The following is an 18390-nucleotide window of genomic DNA, read 5'->3' on the forward strand; positions in this document are numbered from 1 at the left end:
GTCTGCTGCCAGGTCCGCTCAATGGGCCTGCATACGATAAGTACAACCCTCTCGCAAACAGCTTCGCAAACTCTTCCTCAGAGCGAACGTTCTACCGACGTGGCCCAGACAACCAATTGCATCGAAGCGGCGACCCGTCCAACAGTAAGTATATGCTCGATGTAAGTGGTAGCGGCTTTGGACGACGGCCTGCCTCATGGGTGTTCACTGCGCGTGCAACAATGACTATCGTTGTGGATCTTGATTTTGAAGAGTTGAATTCGGATACTCCTTTGGTAATGGAGACAGGCCGGCGACATCTGCGGAGGCTGTTCGAAGCAAGAGCTTTGGAGGTGTTGCAGAAGTATATGGATGAGGAGAGGAATGGTTGAGGGGTTTGAAGGGCGCGAGGCTTGAGATTGGGATGTAGTAGCTGTAGGTTTTTATGGATTTCTTGGAGCGTCGTCTAGGTGGTATCGCATTACAGTGACATGGACGGGCTGGGTGTTGCCCTGGTGGTGGTTTCGCACACATGTGACGTCACCGCTCAGACTCCAATCAGTGCTGCCGACCACGCCTTTTCCGCTGCTGCCAACATCAGCTCGGCACTCTCGAACCCACATTGACTCAGCTGCCGCGCGCGTAGCAAACTCGCACCTCACCTCGTTATCTTACTCACATCGGTTTGCCTCTCAAACTGTAGAAGAAATCTCTTAAACCGCATCTTCTCACATCGCAAAGTTCCAGCTATTAGCTGGCATTGAAGCGGTAACACTAGCATCTCGATACTAGCTAGGAAACTACTATCAGTCAAAACACAAAACACAAAACCACCGGCGCGTCCCAAAGTTATGGCTCCGCCATGTACCATACCCTCACATTAATGCCGACCAAGCGAATGCGGAGCAGGGGTATCAGCTCCAGCCCTCGGCAGCTCAGGAGATTGGACTGGAACATCTGGAAGGACCCCTATGCCCCCGCCATCCCACAACCCCGCTTGCATCATCTCAATGCCAAGAGCTTTCGCGCTGGTTCCATGATGAAAAGTGTTCTGCTCAGCGTCGGACATCGGGAGTGGCAGTTGATGATACCCTCGCGCACGAGGATCAGTACGCTCCTCCTCCTTGCGCATCCGCTCCGCCCTCTCCCAACTACATCTTCCCAAGAACTGATCATGATCCTCCAGTCTCCACATCTTCCTTTGTACCTCGTCCGTAACCCTTGCCTTCAACGTCTCGTACTCGTCTTGCTCCAGCATCCACCGTATCTCCTCAGCGAGAGGATGCGACTTATCTTGCACTTCTGTTAATACAAACCAGACTATCACATCCCCGAAAACGGTATCGCGAAGACTACCGTGATATCCATCCCAGATCAGCTCGACATGCTCGTCGGTCATATACCACGCTTCGTTGCCTATCCACTCGTCGATCATCACGTCTTCGAGCCGGTCGGCATCAGCGTGCAAACCAAATACACGGCATGCGCGGATGGTCTCGATACCAGCGGCCAGACTGGGTGGTACGCGCAGCTCACCCGTGGGCCGCACGCTAGCTGCTTTGCACGCGCGACGCATGTATCGCATTACTCTTGCGACTCCAGATTTCTCGGCTTCTTTAACGGGTATCTTTAACAGATCAGGGCGCCCGTCCCTGTCTGGTATAAAGCGATCGAGGACGGAGGCGCCACAGAAATGCCATAGCATGCGAAGAGGAATATTGCGGACGTATGGTTTCTTGGTGTCGGCATTCACGATGTCGACTGTGAAGCCTGACTTCAATGCGATGAGTGTTTTGTTGTCTGTATGCTGCATCGTGTCAAAGAGTCTTCCGGTGTGACCTTCGAGCGGCGCCAGCCTCTTCCAGTCCTTTCTGAGTTTTCGTCGGACTACTGGAGACGCTTCCTGTCCTTCTTTTGCAGTCACCTCGGCCATGTTTACACTCGGAGAGGTATTGTGCTTACTCAGGTCTGAGAACGCTTGCTTGCTTTCGTTCTGTTCTGGACTATCATGCAGTCATGCCGCATGAGCGCTTTCAGAATCATCAGGTTGATCTGTTGGCGGCTGTGATGTCTTTTCGGCATCGTCACGTCCTGCTGTTTTTTCGAGCGTGGGTTCTGTGCTGGAAGGATCGTTGCTAGCCACGTGCATGTCTATTGCCATGTTACAAACGGTTGCGACTTCTTGTAACATCTGTTCGAGCGCTCTATTGAGCGCCGCCGGAATACGATTCAGTTCTTCGGTATGATCTTTCTGGGCTACGTCAGTGCGCGATGAAGCGACCGGTGTGTTAGCTTCGATTTCTCGTCTATGGTCTTTGGGGTCAGGCACATCGCCTTTAGGTGAACGATCGGCCGTCTCTTTGTCTCCGTCGCTAAGCTCTTCGCCACTGCCGCCGCGCAATACCATCTCGGGCTTCTTTTCGATATCCTGTTCTTCTTCTGGCTTCGGCACGACATCGCACTCGTTATGCTGCTCTCCTGATGGATGCGTAACCTCGCCCAGCGGGCGCCGGCTCCTATGCACGTGACCTTCAGACTGCGGAGCGCGATCACACTCGACATCCTTGGCCACAACCGGGTCGCCACAGCTTGCATCCTCGATAGCACTTTTAACAGATCTGTCTGACAATCCGAAGTAATCGGTCGCGTCGACTTCAACGGCCGCAACGGAACAAAGTGGCAAGAAACCATGCGGTTCATACGGCGCAGGGTTAGGAGAGAGGATGGGATTTTGCTTCTGTTTTGGTACTGAGAAGTAATCTTTGACTGCTGTAGGCTTCCCATTACCCCTGTTCTCGTGCATGTCCTCGGGCGTGGAGGTATGCATGGCTATAAACCCGTGCGAAGTCTTCGGTGTGTAAGCTTGCCATTCCGAGGGATCGACGGCAGTGGTCTCGCGTTGGAATGCGGGGCGAGGAATCTGTAATCGAGGATTACTGAGGGGTGCTTGTTTGAGTGCATCTGGAGTTCTTGGTGAGTCTGACATGATTGTGTCGTGAGATGTAGTTGTAGCAATGGAGACATCTTGCGGCAAGGGATTCAGAGTCCTATTTATCGACCACTATCGGGGTATGAATGAGTGGTTAAATATAGTGTACATGTCACTGTCTGCCAGCAGTTCAGTCATTGTGTGTATGTTGACTTGGGAATAAGTGCTGTGACGCATCTGCCACGACATTCGGATAGTGGAATTGGGTGTATACACTCTCGGTGTGTCTCTGGCTATGAGACATTCACCACTCATCGTTCACGAGCCGTCTCCATCTTAGGTCGCCACTTTCTTCATGCGCACCCTTCACTCCTGAAAGTTCGAGTTCAACTTCCATCGAGTCTCATTCACTACTTGCAACTGCGCAGCATAGTCCTACAACGCCATAGCGCGGCTGCCTCGAGCTTTTCCTAAACGTATGAGCCGCGGCTCATTGACATTCAGCCATCTCAACCATGGATGAAGCAGACCAGTCACCGCCAAAAGAGCAGCGAGTCATAGAACCCGAAGCACAGTCAAGAATGGGCGCGCTTTCTCCACAATCACCATTCATGGATCGCACAAACCACTCGGTCGACTTGATGACGGACAGAGACACTATCACGCCGTATTCCAATGCCGTGACTGCATCACCACTTGACGCCATGGAGGCTAAAGATAACGACCGCGCATCATCAAACGACACGGAAACGCTCGAGACTAGTGGAGATGCGGGTGCAGATATCGATGAAGGTGTATGGCACGAACGCGCGCCCTGGGTTGCACCACCGTCACCCAGCCCGAATCCCCTCATAGGCCTTGCCGACCCACCTGAATTCCATCTAGACTCAACACCAATACAGGAAGCAGCGAATAGCTCTTCCTCGCCAATGCATGCAGAGTCACTCCCAGTACCTCCGCGTCGTCTGTCTTCCCTCTTGAACAAGGCTGTAAACTACTTCAGCAGCTGCATCGGCGGCTACTTCACATCTGCGCCCGGCGTGGTCGAGTACTCCGGTGAGGATATTTTGCGCAATACCCAAATCGGTATTGAGGCGGAGGAGATTCTATTTCCAGACAAGGCTGCCATAATCAGGATTGTAGCTATCGTCACCGATAGCTCCGGCGCAAGCAGAGAAAAAGATGAGAAATACGAGGCAGTAGAGAGGCGTGTGGAGTTACGGGCAAAGCCTAAGCGAGTGAAGGAAATTTTGAGAGGGGAGAGATATTACATTGCGGAAGATTTCTATAGGAAGGAAATTCGGCTCGCGTTTAAAGCTTTAGGGAAATTGTGAGTGGCTTGAGTGGTGTGGGTGGGTTGGTAAGGAACCACGTGGGAACCGAAGAATGAGAGACAGGAATTTCATAAATATGGTCTTCTCTCGCCGTTCCACACTCAGACACCAAAATTCTTCCCATAACTACAAAGACTTCACCAAATCTAAACCAAACACGTTCAGCACCTCCAAGAGCATACAAAGACTTCACCAAATTTAAACCGAATACGTTCAGCACCCCCCAAAGCATACAAAGGCCGCGCACAGCATCGCGTACACTACTACAAACCCTGCGTAGCAGCTAGGTGTATTCTAACACCTCACCACGCACGCCGCGCAAACCCTCTGTCCTCAATCAACCCCCAAGATGCAGTCAGAAACCAGCTCCTCAACCTCCTCCTCCGATAGCCAGCAAACCACCTCAACACAAATCCTCGAACAAGCAAACAGCTTCCGCACGCTCGTCGCATACAAAACAATGGCCACTCGACCACGAATCGAAAAATGGCTATCACATGTTCCTGAACAGACATGCCTCCCTCTAGGCGAATTCCCACACCAAAGACCTAATCGAACTTTTTTCAACAAGATATGGACAGTGCAGCAATTTGGGCCTGTTAATGGGAGGTACCTTCTTGAGTTTAAGGAGGAAGGGGGGTATTATGTTGAGACGGAATCGGTTGGAATGCCGAGGATGCAGTCACATCCAGATAAGTCGGCGGTTAGTGAGGTTTGGTAGGAGAGTCGGGGTGATGGGGGTGACGCTGGATGGTAGTGCGTTGGAGGTGTGAGGGTGACGTTCTGGGGTACAATATTATAGTAACACGTTAACCTAATAAAAGACTAAATACTCTAGAGCCTACGTTAACGTTAGGTCACCTAATTTGTAGGTATCTGTCTTAATGTAGTCCGCAGACCTGCTTAGTGTTTTTCGTGTATGAGGTGGTAATAGTCGCGTAGGTTTGCGGATGCACTTAGAGTATGTCCTTATCTCTTTCTCTCGTTCGTCTTCCTTTCGTCGCAGCGCGCAGTTTGCCAGAGTGCCGTTTGACGCCGTCAGAGGACCAACGGAAGCGCATCGTCGATATTTCTACTTCAATATACGCAATCGGAAGATGCTAATGAGCCACGGCTTTTTCTTCGACTCTCTGAGTGAGTTCTCAAATTCCACGCATATACCGTTCACGCCATGAGACGAAGCGACATGACTACCCACGGCTATGTCGCTGACTATTATATCGACGACCTCGACAATTTCAATGTCGAAGAGCAGTATCGCCTGCTATACGACTTGCCGGACGGCCGTCATGTTGCGCCACTAGTCAAGCGACGCATGCTTTACAAAGGCGAAACCGCATCGCAAGCTCTGGACCACGTGCGCCGGTTCATACCTGCACCGTTCAGCCCCAATTCGCTGTCGCCTGGTTTGTACGATGCGCCAAGCTTGATCGATGAGGAGCGGTGGCACGAAGCTCGAGTGAAGCTGAGGCGTGAAGGTGTGTTGTACAGGACCGGAGGGAGGAAAATTGAGAAGCTCACGAGATTCTAGGAGTTATCCTGCCTTGTGACTACATGTTCGTTGATGAACGCAGGATGGTGGAGTCGTTTGGTAGCAACGAGACGATACGGCCAGCTGGTGTCGCATGGCATGGGGACGCGGCTGTGTCGATAGCGGAGGATTCGCCTCTATTGACAGCGGACCAGAGTCGGATTACTGATCAGAGCGACGGTGTTATATTGTGGCAGTTGCTCATGGACTTTGGAAGGGCTGTGCGGAAGATCTTGGCTAAGTTGTTGACGTCCCAATGCGCGTGTTAAAAGGATGTCGGTGATCCTGGAAGCTTTTCTCTTAATCCATTGGATTGGTCGGAACTCTAGTATCGTCAGGCCACCATTGTCTTGGCTAGTGCGAGGCTGTACGCTTATTGCTCTATCATATCGCGGCGTGGTCCCCCGACGCAAGCGATGCGGTGGCGTACTACCCGTGAACGCATGTAGTGCCTTGCATGGGCGGCTCACCGACATGCCAGCCTCGGCTGATACAAACCCCGGCCCCAGCTTCATATAAAAGCGCGGTTCCTTCTTCGGCGACGAACACATAGGTGTAGAGGTATTGTGGGCGCTGGATGCTGCGTGGCATCGTGGCTACTTCCCTCGCTGAGCCAGACCCCGCTTTCTCTTGGCATTCTGGGGCACCACACCACGCCAATATCCATGGCTTCCAGCATAACCCCGACCAGCAAAAGTGACATCGCGACCTCCCAGCTTGATATCGCTTTACCCGCTGTCACAAATCGCCAGTCTGGAAACGATGCTTGGCCAAAGACTGTTCGCGCCACAACGAGAGCGGCGCGTCGCCGTGGAAAGCTCGATGGACCTTTTCAACTTCGCTTCCTTACCGCGACAGACCCTACTCAATTCAAGGACGGGGAGACAAGACGAAGCGTCCGCTCGCAGGCGATGAGGTATCATAGGAACAAAATAAACAATAGCGACGCAGCACCTCGGGAACGGCCCGAAACAGTACCACCTCTTTACACTGAACCAATAGTCGGCGAGCAGGTCGAGCTCACGACGACTCAAGGTCAATTACTTCCCCCAGAAAGAACACCGAGAGCACTTGTTTCTTATGAATATGATCAGCAAACTCATGTACCGACTACGAGGTCCCCAAAGGAAGCGAGCGGTGCTGAGGCTCGTGATGCTGCGTTTGAACGCTGTCGGCCAACTCGCTCAGGCCGAAGGCAGAGTAGAAGCTTTCAAAAGGGTGCTGGATACGAGTACACTGAGAGCCAAGAAGAACGCAAGATTCGGTTATTCACGACCACTTTCTCTCAGATCGGAGACGGGTTTGACCCTTTCAAGGTGTTGCCCCAATTCGAGAACCCTAGTTTGAACAGCGGTTTCATCTTGCGTGCATGTAGGTGTACAAAATCTTCCAGACTTTTCACGTCATATGCTCTGGTTCAATGGCTGACACTTACAGTCATGCGGGCGTTCGGGACAGAAGCATTTGTCAAGGCATGGGCACCCGAAATGAATGTTCATCCCCATGTAATGCTCAGTGGTATCGGGTCCGTGACATGTACTTGGCTCGATATGCTCGCAAAGATTCCAGGCGAAAGTACAAGGACTAGGCTTGTCAGGGATGAAACCCTGGTCATGATCAGGCTTCGGCTTCAGTCGTTCACCCGGGAGCACGCCGTGTCAACCCTCCTGGTGATGCTTCACTTGCTGGGAGGCGACATGTGGAGCTGTGATGAGCCGACGGTCCGGTGTCACGAACGAGGCATCGAACAAATGTTACTCCTGTGCGGCGACCTGGAAAAGACCGGTAGGGCGATGATCGCGCAATTTACTACTGCGTAAGCTTCATGAACTCCTGATGAAGAGTGCAGACTAATAATGCTTTCAGGTGTTGTTTCCACTGCGACCTAATTTACGAAGCCCAACCCCTGCCGACCTTTGCGTTGTGTGAGCCTGCAAAGTATGAATCGGTCAACGATAACGCAGATGTCGCAATCCCAGAATCCCCATTATTCTGCCCAGGGCCTGATCTCCGATATCTTCTCAACGAAGAGCGTTGCTCATCTACCACATGTGGCTTACTTCGAGATATGCGCGACTTGACAGACCTATTCCTGGCGCAAAACACAGCACTTGAGCCCGCTGGCGATGCTAAAGACGTCCATCTAGCCTATCCGCCCTCCAACGAAGTCGATTATAAGACAAGAGTGGCTGGAATTTGCGATCGATTAGCAAATCTACCCCCGGCTTACACTCCAGATCACCCAAACTCCTGCGATTGGGTCTATGAGGCGTGTCGTCTCGCTGCCACGATCTACACGACTTCTATCGTACGCTGCTTGCCTTTCTCTGTTGCTGCGACATCAAGTCGCTACCCGTTTTGTGTTCAAACCGGAGCTGAGCCACATAGCAGCCAGATCTCACTTACAACCCACATCTGCGAAGAGTTGATGCAGACTTTAGAACGTACCGACCTCGCAAACGTGTGGAATGGTATGGTTGGAGTGCTATATTGGATATGTACCGTTGGCGCTGCTGCAGCTCGTTCGCCCCGCTTGTCCGGCCTGTCACAGCGACACCCGTATAACACGACGTGCAAGTTCCGGGTTCGACAGTGTCTGACCATGTTTTCCGTCCGCGCACATGTCATCTTGATCTTCAACCATCCCATGCCCATCCTGCTATCTCAGAAGAAGCTTCTCAGAGTACAAGAGCTTATTGGAACATATCGCCAAGGTCGAAACACCAAGCAGTCACCTGGAACCTTTCTGGATTCCACAAGCCTCTAATGCGACGACATCTGCACCTACAGAGGGTGAAATTCAAGCCGATCGATGCATCCATCTCTTGTGATGAGCATTCAAAGCAAAGCGATCTGAGCTAGAGTCAGAAGCCGGCTGCTGACAAAAGATGGTTGCGCTCCCGTAAACACCGAAAGCCGTATGTATCAGAGTAGAAGCGCACTTGTCCACGCCGCCGACCCCGGTTAGTTCTCTCACCGTTCAGTCAGTCACTGCATATCCGAGTTTGAGCGAATCGTCCAGGAAGTTCTTGTTGCGTGATGTGCGGTTGGCCGAATCCTCTGGCTTTCCTCCTCCGCGCGCATCACGAGAGGCCGAGCTGAAGCTCCCGGGCGTCTCGGGTCGCGACCATCCGCAAGATCCGGTCGCGATGTGTTCTGCAGTTCCAGAACAGACGATCGCAGTTGCGGACAAAAAATCTGTTCCTTGCACTGAATTTTATTGGTGGTGTTCGGAGATCTTCGCTGCCTACCGATGTGGGCCGATGGAGCATTTCGCACCCTGGATCTGAGGGGTTGCAACTCACCTGCTAAGCTTCGCGGCTCCCATCTTATCCTGACCTCTTATGACGTCGCAACTATGCCTCTCCTATTCCATCAGGCACGGTTGTTTACATCGCATTGAAACCTGGGAAACGGTAATTCGCTTTGGCGATTTCGGCGCTTCTCCAACCCAAACCTCGTGGGGATGCCATCATAGAGGGCCCGTGCGTCGAGCCTCTTTTCGTCCCTTCCTTGTCCGACGCTCCGCTGGCCACGATGATCCTGTAGGGCAGAAACAGTTGCAACCGTGAAGCCAAACTCTGATTTGACGTGTGGGGTCGCGTGGATATCAGGATCTGCATCGTTGGAAATCATGTTCTGATCTCACAGGTCTGGCTGCCGGACTGTTTGAGACAGCAGCCAAAAGCGCACGTTGTTTTGGATATGCAAACATCCAGACGTGGCTATTACAGGCATTCCTGAAGCTTACAGTACCCGCGATACACGTGCTCGCTCTTGGACTTGACGGTCAGCGTGCTGTCTCTGCAGAAAGAGGACCGCTTCGATGACTATCTGACAAATGAAGCGAACCACGGGACAGCACGATGCGCTGACGAATGATGGATGACTCCTGGCCGCCTCGCACCATCTTCACGAAGGAAGCGGCTGCCAGCATGTCCGAGACAGCGACGCAGGGATTAGTCGCAGCTTCCCTGCATTCCGATTGGGCGACAAGGTTACCTCCTGTCAGACCTGCCAGGGTCTGACGGCCTACTAACAACAAGCGACATTTTGTATAAGAGACAACACCCGCCAAATCTAGAATGCACACGAAAGAAATAGTCGCAGCGAGCGTCGTACTTGGACTCTGCTTTGTCGCTGCCATGGCACTCGTTACACGCTTCCTGCTGCACAAGCAGCCCAAGACTACAACAACAGACGAAATGTTCACTACGGACGGCAAGACTGAACGGCAGGTTCAGCTCACGCAAATCTCCAGCTCGTGGAAAAGATTCTTGACCCCAAAGCAAAGTCATAGCAAAGGACATTGGGTGCCAACATTGTCGGGCATCATCAAGGCTGGCGATGAGGGGTTGTTTTCCTCCGCATTGTTTACCAACCTCCAAGGACATCCCGGACAGGTACCACTCGAAACCTTGTACGATGCGTTCGCGAACGAAGTTCGAAACAGACCAATCTCAGAGCGATCGTCATACCCCGGAGACATGACGAAGTTCCTTGCTCGAGCAAAGAAGCCTGCGAGCGGCGTGGGGCGGTCAAAGTCGATGTCCAATGTTCGGCGAGCGGACCCTAGCCCAAAGACTGCGAGGAAGAGTTTAGACTTGTCGGTGGTTGAGATGGGTTTGGCTAGGGGCTTGTCCGTGAAGAAGCCGGCGTCTACCTTGGTATCAATGCACAATGGACTGCGAGACGATGATCAGAAGGCTATACAGCGGGCTTGGGTGAAAGATGGTCAGACTGCAAAGTATGAAGATGGAAGGTTGAGCGTCAAGGTCTCAGCTGCCGAACTTGCGGCACTCTCAATAATACTGGGAAGCCAGTTGATCAACGGCGCTGACCTACAAGACGCGCCATCGGAGAATGGTGCCTTCGGCATCTCGATGGCTCTTTCGCCAACGACGGACGCCAAACATCAGGTCACGCTCACACAACAAAAGCGCAGCAGATCGCAACGGCACGCCCAAGGCTCAGGCACTTCACCACTCTTCGCAAAGCACCTTGCAGCTGGCTCTCTCCCATACTCGCAAGATAAGATCGGCGTTCACAGCATTCTCATTACCGATGAGTCTTTCGAGGCATTGCAAGCAGGAGCCTCTCTATACACACACCCATATGTTGCAAGAACGCCACAATCCAAGTTCCTCGCTTCGCTACCCAGTTCCCGCGAAGCACGATTCCACATCCTCGCCACATCAACCGAGGTCCACACCTCAAACACCTTACTAAACGCCATAGCATCACTGCCGTTCTCCGGCGGCCTTGCACCCCTAGCCTCTTCACCCCTGATCAAAACCGTCCAGTTCATCGCTTCCGCTGGCCTACCACATGCACGCCTTCTCCAGCGCCTCGAGCAACTCGTGGATAAAGTCCACCGCCACACACCCCACCTCAACATCTTCGGTCCTCTCTACGAACCCCAAAACGCCGGTCTTCTCTTCCGCGAGCGCGAACGCCTCGGTAGACTCGCCAGCGACCCGACAACACCAGACACTCTCGCCGACAAGACAGTCCGTATGTCACGCTACACCACCCTCCTCGAGAGCCTCATCGCCCTTGTGCCAGACTTGAAAGCGCAAGACGCACTTGCCGCCGTCCAGGAAGCAACGAAGCAAGAAATGCGACGGGCGTACCAACAAGCCGTCGCGGCGCACACTTCTTCCACTCCTGCTAGCAAAAGCGCAGAGACAGTGTGTTCGCCGGTATCAGCATCACCATCTGAACCACAACAGCAACAGCGCAAGCGCCAATCCACGTCGTCACGTCGTAGCACTCGTTACTCGAACCGTTCCAGCACCTTTTCATCTGATATCACGGAGGCGAGCCCAGTGCTTACAACATCGATGGATGAGAAGGAGAGGAGTCTAGCGAAGCAGATAGAACACGTTCTCAAATCGGAGCTGCCGCTGGACGTCAGCACGATTGCTTTTGTAGCGCGGATGGTGGTCGTGGCGTGGACAGTCAGCGTAGGGGTTGTGGCTTGGGGGGAGGGTGAGTCAGGGTTCCGAGTACCTGATCTGGAGGCGTTGGGGAAGATGGTTTTGGTTTAAATATGTACCTCATAGCTACTAGTGGGCGGATTGTACGGATATGGAGAGCTTCGAGCCGTTTTTTTTTTCCTTTTCTTGTTTTAGACGACGGGTTTGGGCATGGGCATTTTAACGAGATACCATTCACACTTTTATGATTTAGACTAGTAGAGGATATGAATATGATTCTTCTGCACACTTTACACTAAGTCGTTCTCTGCAATGATCTATGGACTTTCACATGCAAAACAAAAGCGTTGACGCTCAAAGCTCAGATCCGCAACATCCCGCATCCATCCCCATAACGCACACACGTCACCCGCCATCCCAAAATCAACACAATCACAAGATCACACATCTCGTAAACCCCAACCCCAAGTACCACAACCAAAACGATATCAACCGCTAAAGTCACGAGAACGAAAGCAGTCCCCCGGGCTCGGTTCTCGGCTTCACCCGGCATCCGGCGATCTGCACGAACGACGTCGAAGCACACCAGCCGGCGGATCCGTGGGTTCCTGCGGCGGTAAGACAGTCTTCCCGAGCGCCATTACGCATGAGATGCAGAATGTTGCCGCTTGGCTAACGATGTACGGGCTGATGCCCCTCTTCGACTGTGTTGTTGGGGTAGTTGGGTGCGTTGGCAAGGAAGACGGGTGTGTGCTGTCGAGACAATTTATCCAATTGTAGTAATTTCGAGGTTGAATCGTGGATCTATGTAGCGTATACCGTATAACCTTCCCCATCTTCACGTCTTTATACAAGCAAGCACCGTCACAATCCTTGTCGTCATACCCAACAATAACCCCCTCCCCATCAACAAGCCCCCCCTACTCCGGCCCCATAACCTCCAACCCCCTACAAACCCCCACCCACCCATCCCTCATACCCTCCCAAACAACCTCCATACTCTCCTCTTCCAGCCCATCTCTCTTCCTCTCTTTCCGCTCGACCTTGTCTCCCGTCCCATCCGCCATCATAGCGGTAACGCGATCCCGTTTCTTGTCCTTATCCAATAACGAGCTGTTTGTCTTGAGACCCTTGCCATCTAGCTCGCCTTTTACTTCCCAGCCCTTACGTACGGGACCGTGTATGGTGGCGGGGGAGATGAGCGTGCTGTCGAGGAGTGCGTTCCAGCGTGAGAGGTACATGCCGGGGCCGTGCGTTGTTCCTTTTCCGTTTTGTGATGAGGGGGCGGGCTTCATGATGGATTCTAGACGGGTTTGTGATGTGGACTTTAGGGTGGTGAGATGCTTTTCGTGTTGGTCGAGGAGTGTCTTTAGCTCTTCTTGTTTGTCTTTGCTGAGAGTTTCGAAGAGCGAGTGGAGGGGTGCTGTCATGTTGCCTGCGCCGCCTTCGCCTCTTTCTTCAGCTTCTTTGGCGCGCTCGTCGACGCGGAATTCAGAGAATATGCGTTTGGCGTAGACGAGGTAATCTTGGGCGAGGTCGGGTGCGTTCTTCGTAACTTGGTGTAAGAACTTGTGCATAGAGGGTGCGTGCTTCTTCAGCAGCTGGACGAAGTCTTCCACGGTAGGGGCATCGCTTGCCTCTTGATCGAGGATGCTAGCTGGGTCAGGTGAGCTCGGTCTTGACTTAGAAGTTTCGCGGCTCCTTGTGCCCTTCTTCTTTGGCTTGGCGGTCTTGATGAGGTCGGTGATGAAGGCTTCCGCGTCGGTTATAGTACCGGAAAGATCGACGGCGTTGTGTATGGCTCGGATGACGGGATCCATGCCGGTGACTGCGTCGCGTATGGTAGAAGTCAAGACATCGGGGTTGGATTTGCAGAGAACCTTGGTGAGTTCCTCGCGGTCGCGAATCGAAAGGTATGTGCTGAGGTATTCCATGGCTACGCTGTGCTGGTGTTCGCTCAACGTCTCGGCATCGATCTTGTATGGAGGGTCGGATGTTTCGAGGATGACAGCTACGATGGACTTCGATTCGGATATTGACTGGCTTCGCGCCGCCTCATGTTTCTCCCGTGAAGAGTAAACGTATGTCTTGAGTGCCTTGAAGACCTTCTTGTCGGGTGCGTTACGCGACAACTCTAGTTTCGTTGCCCGCTTTTGAAATTCGGATGTGTCCCATGCTAATACCGTCGACAGAATTTGCTGTAGAAGATTCATGCCGTCGTTGGTGTTATTGGTAAGGCCTATCCAGTTGGTCATAGCCGTCACCGATAGCTTGGCTAGTACTAGTCTGACCATGCCGTTGATCATTGTCGCTGCATTTCCAACGCGCAACGTCTGCTTGATGACTGTGTATGGTATGAGGCGGTGCAGGTTCTCGAGGAGGCGAACGAGGTATTGGCCGTCGGGAGACATGACGAAGACATGATGCAGGAAAGATGCGGCACTAAGACTGTTAGTTTGCGAATAGAATAGCCACTTGGAATACTCACTTCAACAGCATATACTCATGCGCAGCCTGCAGACTGCTGGAATGGTCCTCCAGCCTTGGCGTCGCCTTCACTTTCTCATACAGATCATCCAAAGCATCCCCGTATATCGCATCCTTGACCAGTTCCTCAAAGCCTTGGATGACGTCTTCGGGCTTGCTTGTGTCGTATTCCTTCTTGCTCTCCTTCTTCTTCGTTGCTGAGTATCCACCCAGCATGCCTCTCGCAACGTACTCAGCGATGCTACTCGCCGCCGTAGCAAGGGCCTTCCGACTTCCAATAGCGCCTTTATCGTAACTCTCGCTCAGTTCCGCCTCGGCCATTCTCGCGACTAGCGTCTGGATTTTGTCCGACCACCAGCTCTCACCGAAGTTTCTTATGGCGGGGTTGCATAGCGCAAACTTGTTGAGCATGTTCTGTAGCAAGGGGCTCGTCGACTGGACGCCGTCTGCCTTCCGGAAGGGGTAGCCATACTGATCGATGGTGTGGGGGTATTTGAAGGCTTCGATTTCGGAGTAGACTTGGTGGTGGATTAGGATATCGAAGAGGGCGTGCGTCTGCGCAGGCGTAAGCGGTTTGGCGGTCGACATGGTGGTGGAGAGTGAAGTATGGTAGGACCAGAATCTTGTAATGGCTCCATAGTTGGCTACGTGAGAGATGGTTGACGCGGCTGCGCCTGCGACGCGGGGTACGTCATCGCGCTTGCTGTCTTGGCAGATTAGCGACCTGATCACCCCCACATGGTCGCCAGAATCTCGGAAAGTACGGCCACCCGAGACGTCTACATCAACCCAGGATATCGTCAAGTTGAAGTTTGTATATGTAGTTACACCCTACAATGTTATCGCCAGCTTCCGAGAAGACGCGAACAAAACACCTAGATGCCTACAAACCTCTCTAGAACAGTTATATACAAAGCTTTTCCATCATGTAAGCCTCAACCCCCAAACCTCCAAACCGCCCACAACACCTGTGCCCAACGTATACCTCAAAAGTTGAACGTGAGACCCTGTGACAGGCCTTCACGGAGGAAGATATGCTCAGGGATGACGTCATCTTGTGCGATCAAGATGATGGTTTTGAGCTTGCACTCGATCTTGTACTCCACGCAAGCTTCGCGGAAGAAGTCGAAGAGACAGGTTGCCACAAGGTGGTGAAAGTCATCTCCCTCTTCATTTCTGAAGAGGGGTCCTGTGTTGTAGTAGACTTTCCACGTCTTCAGTTCTGGGAATTCGGCGGCGAGAGTTTCGGTGATATAAGGAGCTTCATCATCGAATTCGCTCCAATCTCCATCGTGAATCGGAGCACCGAGCACAACGTCGCGAGAGCCATAGACCTCAATCCCAGGGCAGTAGGACGCAAGGCTGTCCATGTCGCGAAGCGAAAGATCGTTGTCATTACCGAGATCGACGTCGTAAATGCGCAGCCCGGAATGGTAACTCCAGATGTCGATCATTCTGGGGTATTCGGACCTGGGCGCACCCCAACTATTGCATACTTTCATCCTAACTGACTGTAGGCTATGAAAGCTGGTGATGAAGTTCGTAAACCCCGAGTCGTGGGTTTCCCAAAGGAAGGGCTCGTCCCAGCAAACTATCTGGATACACAGATCCTCAATGTTGATCTTCGATTCGGGATTTGATGTCATGAGGAGCCCGAAAAGGTCCGAGAGGAATAGTGACTGGATGAGATGAAGTGAGCGCACACTGGATATGTCGATAGACAAACCAAAGACGCCCAAGGGAAAATGCCTGAAATTGACATCGTGAAAAACGAGCTTAGTGACAGCGAACGTCTGTTCCAGTCCCAAGTCCCAGAAGGGATTGCGATATGTCCCGGTATCTTCGTCGAGGAAGGTGGCTCGCATGTAGAAGTAATCGATATGATCTCCTACACCGACGTACTCAAGTAGACGGCGAGCGACTCTCCTAAGCGTACCAGCCACGTTGTGATGAACTGATCCCCTCCTACCCGCTGAAGCAAATTCAAAGAGCTTCCCAGGCTGTAGTAAGGTAGACACGAACTTGAGGACGAGCCGGCTATCCATGACAGTTTCATCATTGTATTGACCGGGGCACTTGACTGGGTTGTACATCTCCGGAAGGTCAATCTTTCTCAAGGATGCTCGGAGAGTCTTCCCACGGGATGGGTGGCACAGAAGGCTTTCCAGCATCAGCCAAGATAGCCCGTTCAATATGGATATGATCGGGTTTTGTTGTCCATGGGATAGCCCTGGCTGTCTGAATACCAACGAAGTCAATGGCAGGTGTTGTAGGCATCGCGCCAGGAGCTGGAAATAGGCCTGCGCGTAAGGAGATGCTGTGATGTCGATTGTCAGATCTCGGGTAAAGCGATCGATGTACGTGAACGTCGGTCCGTGTCCCACGAGGCTGCTGGCTGAGGGGAAATTGGGGCCTAGGCGGACCCGAATGGCGCTCTTGTATAGGGCTTCGAGACCGATCGTCCAAAGGGCTTGACAACTGCGCATGAAGTTGGGCAGATCGTGTTGACCAACCTGAACAATGTTAGCTCCAGTTCTCATCGGTGCTCGCAGACTACGGAGCTATCTCAAGCTTGAATGAGCCAAGCTGTGGGTGAGCCAGCCTCCAGGCCATGCTATAATCATTAAACTTACCGCTTGGGCGATCTGAAGGACCAAGGCGGTGTCGAGGTCAAGGAGTTGAGTTTTGTTCCTTCCCTTAGATTTCGGCGGTCGCTTCAGCCTCTTGGAATCGGGTGTCGATGTAGTGTCGCCCGCAGAGGTAGGCTTGCTCTCAATGAACTGCCATCGTCGCTTGCTCAGTGCGCCTTTGGTCGCGCCATTTCCGGGATCTGCGGAAGACTTTCGCGGCGCCATTGTCGCAAAGATTTGACAATACAACTGCTCGCGTTGAAGAATGGACTCAGAGCCTGGCGAATATCCCTTGGTGGGATCTAGCCAGTCGCGTGGTCTGTGCGCAGGTGAATGCAAACAGACGCGACAGCCAATGGAACGACAGGAGAAGGCCAAGCCCGGAGGCGGCAGCCTTGCGCGCCGTAGCTCCTCTGTCTATAAGAGTCTGCCCACCGTCTTCTAACTGCTCTCCTCACCACCCTCCACCTCACACCGTCTTCGGCTGTGGACTGGGAGAAGTCGAGAAGAGCTCAACCCGAGCTCAGTGACATCGGAGAGCCCGATAAGGTAACGTCATCTTCACGAGAGCCCCTCGTTCACATTATCTGGAGCCGCAGGCGGGCTCCAGCCGTCCTCGCTAACAAGTCTTCTTCCACTCTTTTCACACAGCTTGTCCAATACTTCCTGATACCTCGGCTCACAAGCGTTAAGGACTGGGGTGGAGACGTTGACGGACGCTTACGACCCTAGTCTCACGGGGTGTCGTTGCGCTGACGAGCATTATGTGTCGGCACCTCAACGCTCAAATTCGATCTGTGGTTTTTGCAGTGCTACCTACGATCGACGGAACGGCGACATCCATGCACCTTCTCCACACTCCGCCAAAGGGAAGTGCGATTTCGCGTCTACCCTTTGCCCGTTTGTGGTCTCGCCGGGAGGTGGTGAGCAACGGTATCCTTCGGGATTGCTCATCTCACACGGCAGGAAGCAGGCGGAGCTCGTCTCCAGCAATGGACTCCGGTCCAGCTTCTGAGTGACAGGTACTTACGGGAAACCGGCTCTTAGAGTGGATGTCGAAGATGCGGGAACGTGAGCCCGGTTACCACAACGAAGGTCTCGAGACCTAAGGTAGAGGCTTATTGGGGCCTCTACTGACGATCGAACGGCGGAACCAACACCCACCTTTTTTTCGTTGACATTGCTGCTTTATGCAGTCTGTTGAAGAAGATACGTCCGAATAACATTGAGGGAATGAAGCAGAATCGATGAACGCGCTTTTCACTTCGACTGCATGCTGTCGTAGCATATCATCGGAGTGTGAGAGTTGAGATGATGTCGGCAGCTCTTTCTCCAGCTGGGCAGCTACGCCACCCACTAACCGCAGTGGGTATAGTGTTTCCGCGTCTCCAGATGTCCCCAGCCCAGCACTGGAGGAGACCATGAGCATCAAGCATCTGATACATACTCTATTCTGTCTCCTCCCTCACAAGTCTGCAATGTCTGGGAACCGATTTGGCGATCAACATGTCCGGAATCGAAAACCACGCCCACAGGATCAAGGCCCGCCCGTGCCACCAAA

At 52.8% G+C, this 18390-nt stretch overlaps 5 protein-coding genes across 5 annotated transcripts; 2 read left to right on the plus strand and 3 right to left on the minus strand.

Moving 5' to 3' along the window:
* Positions 1 to 1085: 1085 nt before the first annotated feature.
* J4E84_002209 (uncharacterized protein) lies at positions 1086 to 1792 on the minus strand (the record flags this gene model as incomplete). Its single annotated transcript, XM_049384836.1, has 2 exons — positions 1086 to 1130; positions 1187 to 1792. The coding sequence occupies 2 exons, from the start codon at positions 1790 to 1792 to the stop codon at positions 1086 to 1088; spliced, it is 651 nt and encodes a 216-aa protein (XP_049246859.1).
* A 201-nt stretch (positions 1793 to 1993) lies between these two features.
* On the minus strand, positions 1994 to 2965 carry J4E84_002210 (uncharacterized protein; the record flags this gene model as incomplete). The annotated part of the gene is made up of 1 exon (XM_049384837.1): positions 1994 to 2965. The coding sequence occupies one exon, from the start codon at positions 2963 to 2965 to the stop codon at positions 1994 to 1996; it is 972 nt and encodes a 323-aa protein (XP_049246860.1).
* A 458-nt stretch (positions 2966 to 3423) lies between these two features.
* J4E84_002211 (uncharacterized protein) lies at positions 3424 to 4242 on the plus strand (the record flags this gene model as incomplete). Its single annotated transcript, XM_049384838.1, has 1 exon — positions 3424 to 4242. The coding sequence occupies one exon, from the start codon at positions 3424 to 3426 to the stop codon at positions 4240 to 4242; it is 819 nt and encodes a 272-aa protein (XP_049246861.1).
* A 5616-nt stretch (positions 4243 to 9858) lies between these two features.
* On the plus strand, positions 9859 to 11823 carry J4E84_002212 (uncharacterized protein; the record flags this gene model as incomplete). The annotated part of the gene is made up of 1 exon (XM_049384839.1): positions 9859 to 11823. The coding sequence occupies one exon, from the start codon at positions 9859 to 9861 to the stop codon at positions 11821 to 11823; it is 1965 nt and encodes a 654-aa protein (XP_049246862.1).
* A 3362-nt stretch (positions 11824 to 15185) lies between these two features.
* Positions 15186 to 17054, minus strand: J4E84_002213 (uncharacterized protein; the record flags this gene model as incomplete). The annotated part of the gene is made up of 2 exons (XM_049384840.1): positions 15186 to 16712; positions 16833 to 17054. The coding sequence occupies 2 exons, from the start codon at positions 17052 to 17054 to the stop codon at positions 15186 to 15188; spliced, it is 1749 nt and encodes a 582-aa protein (XP_049246863.1).
* Positions 17055 to 18390: the final 1336 nt, after the last annotated feature.

The sequence above is a fragment of the Alternaria hordeiaustralica genome (assembly GCF_023758085.1).
Source record: "Alternaria hordeiaustralica strain BMP 2776 chromosome Unknown scaffold_3, whole genome shotgun sequence".
Taxonomy (NCBI): Eukaryota; Fungi; Ascomycota; class Dothideomycetes; order Pleosporales; family Pleosporaceae; genus Alternaria; species Alternaria hordeiaustralica.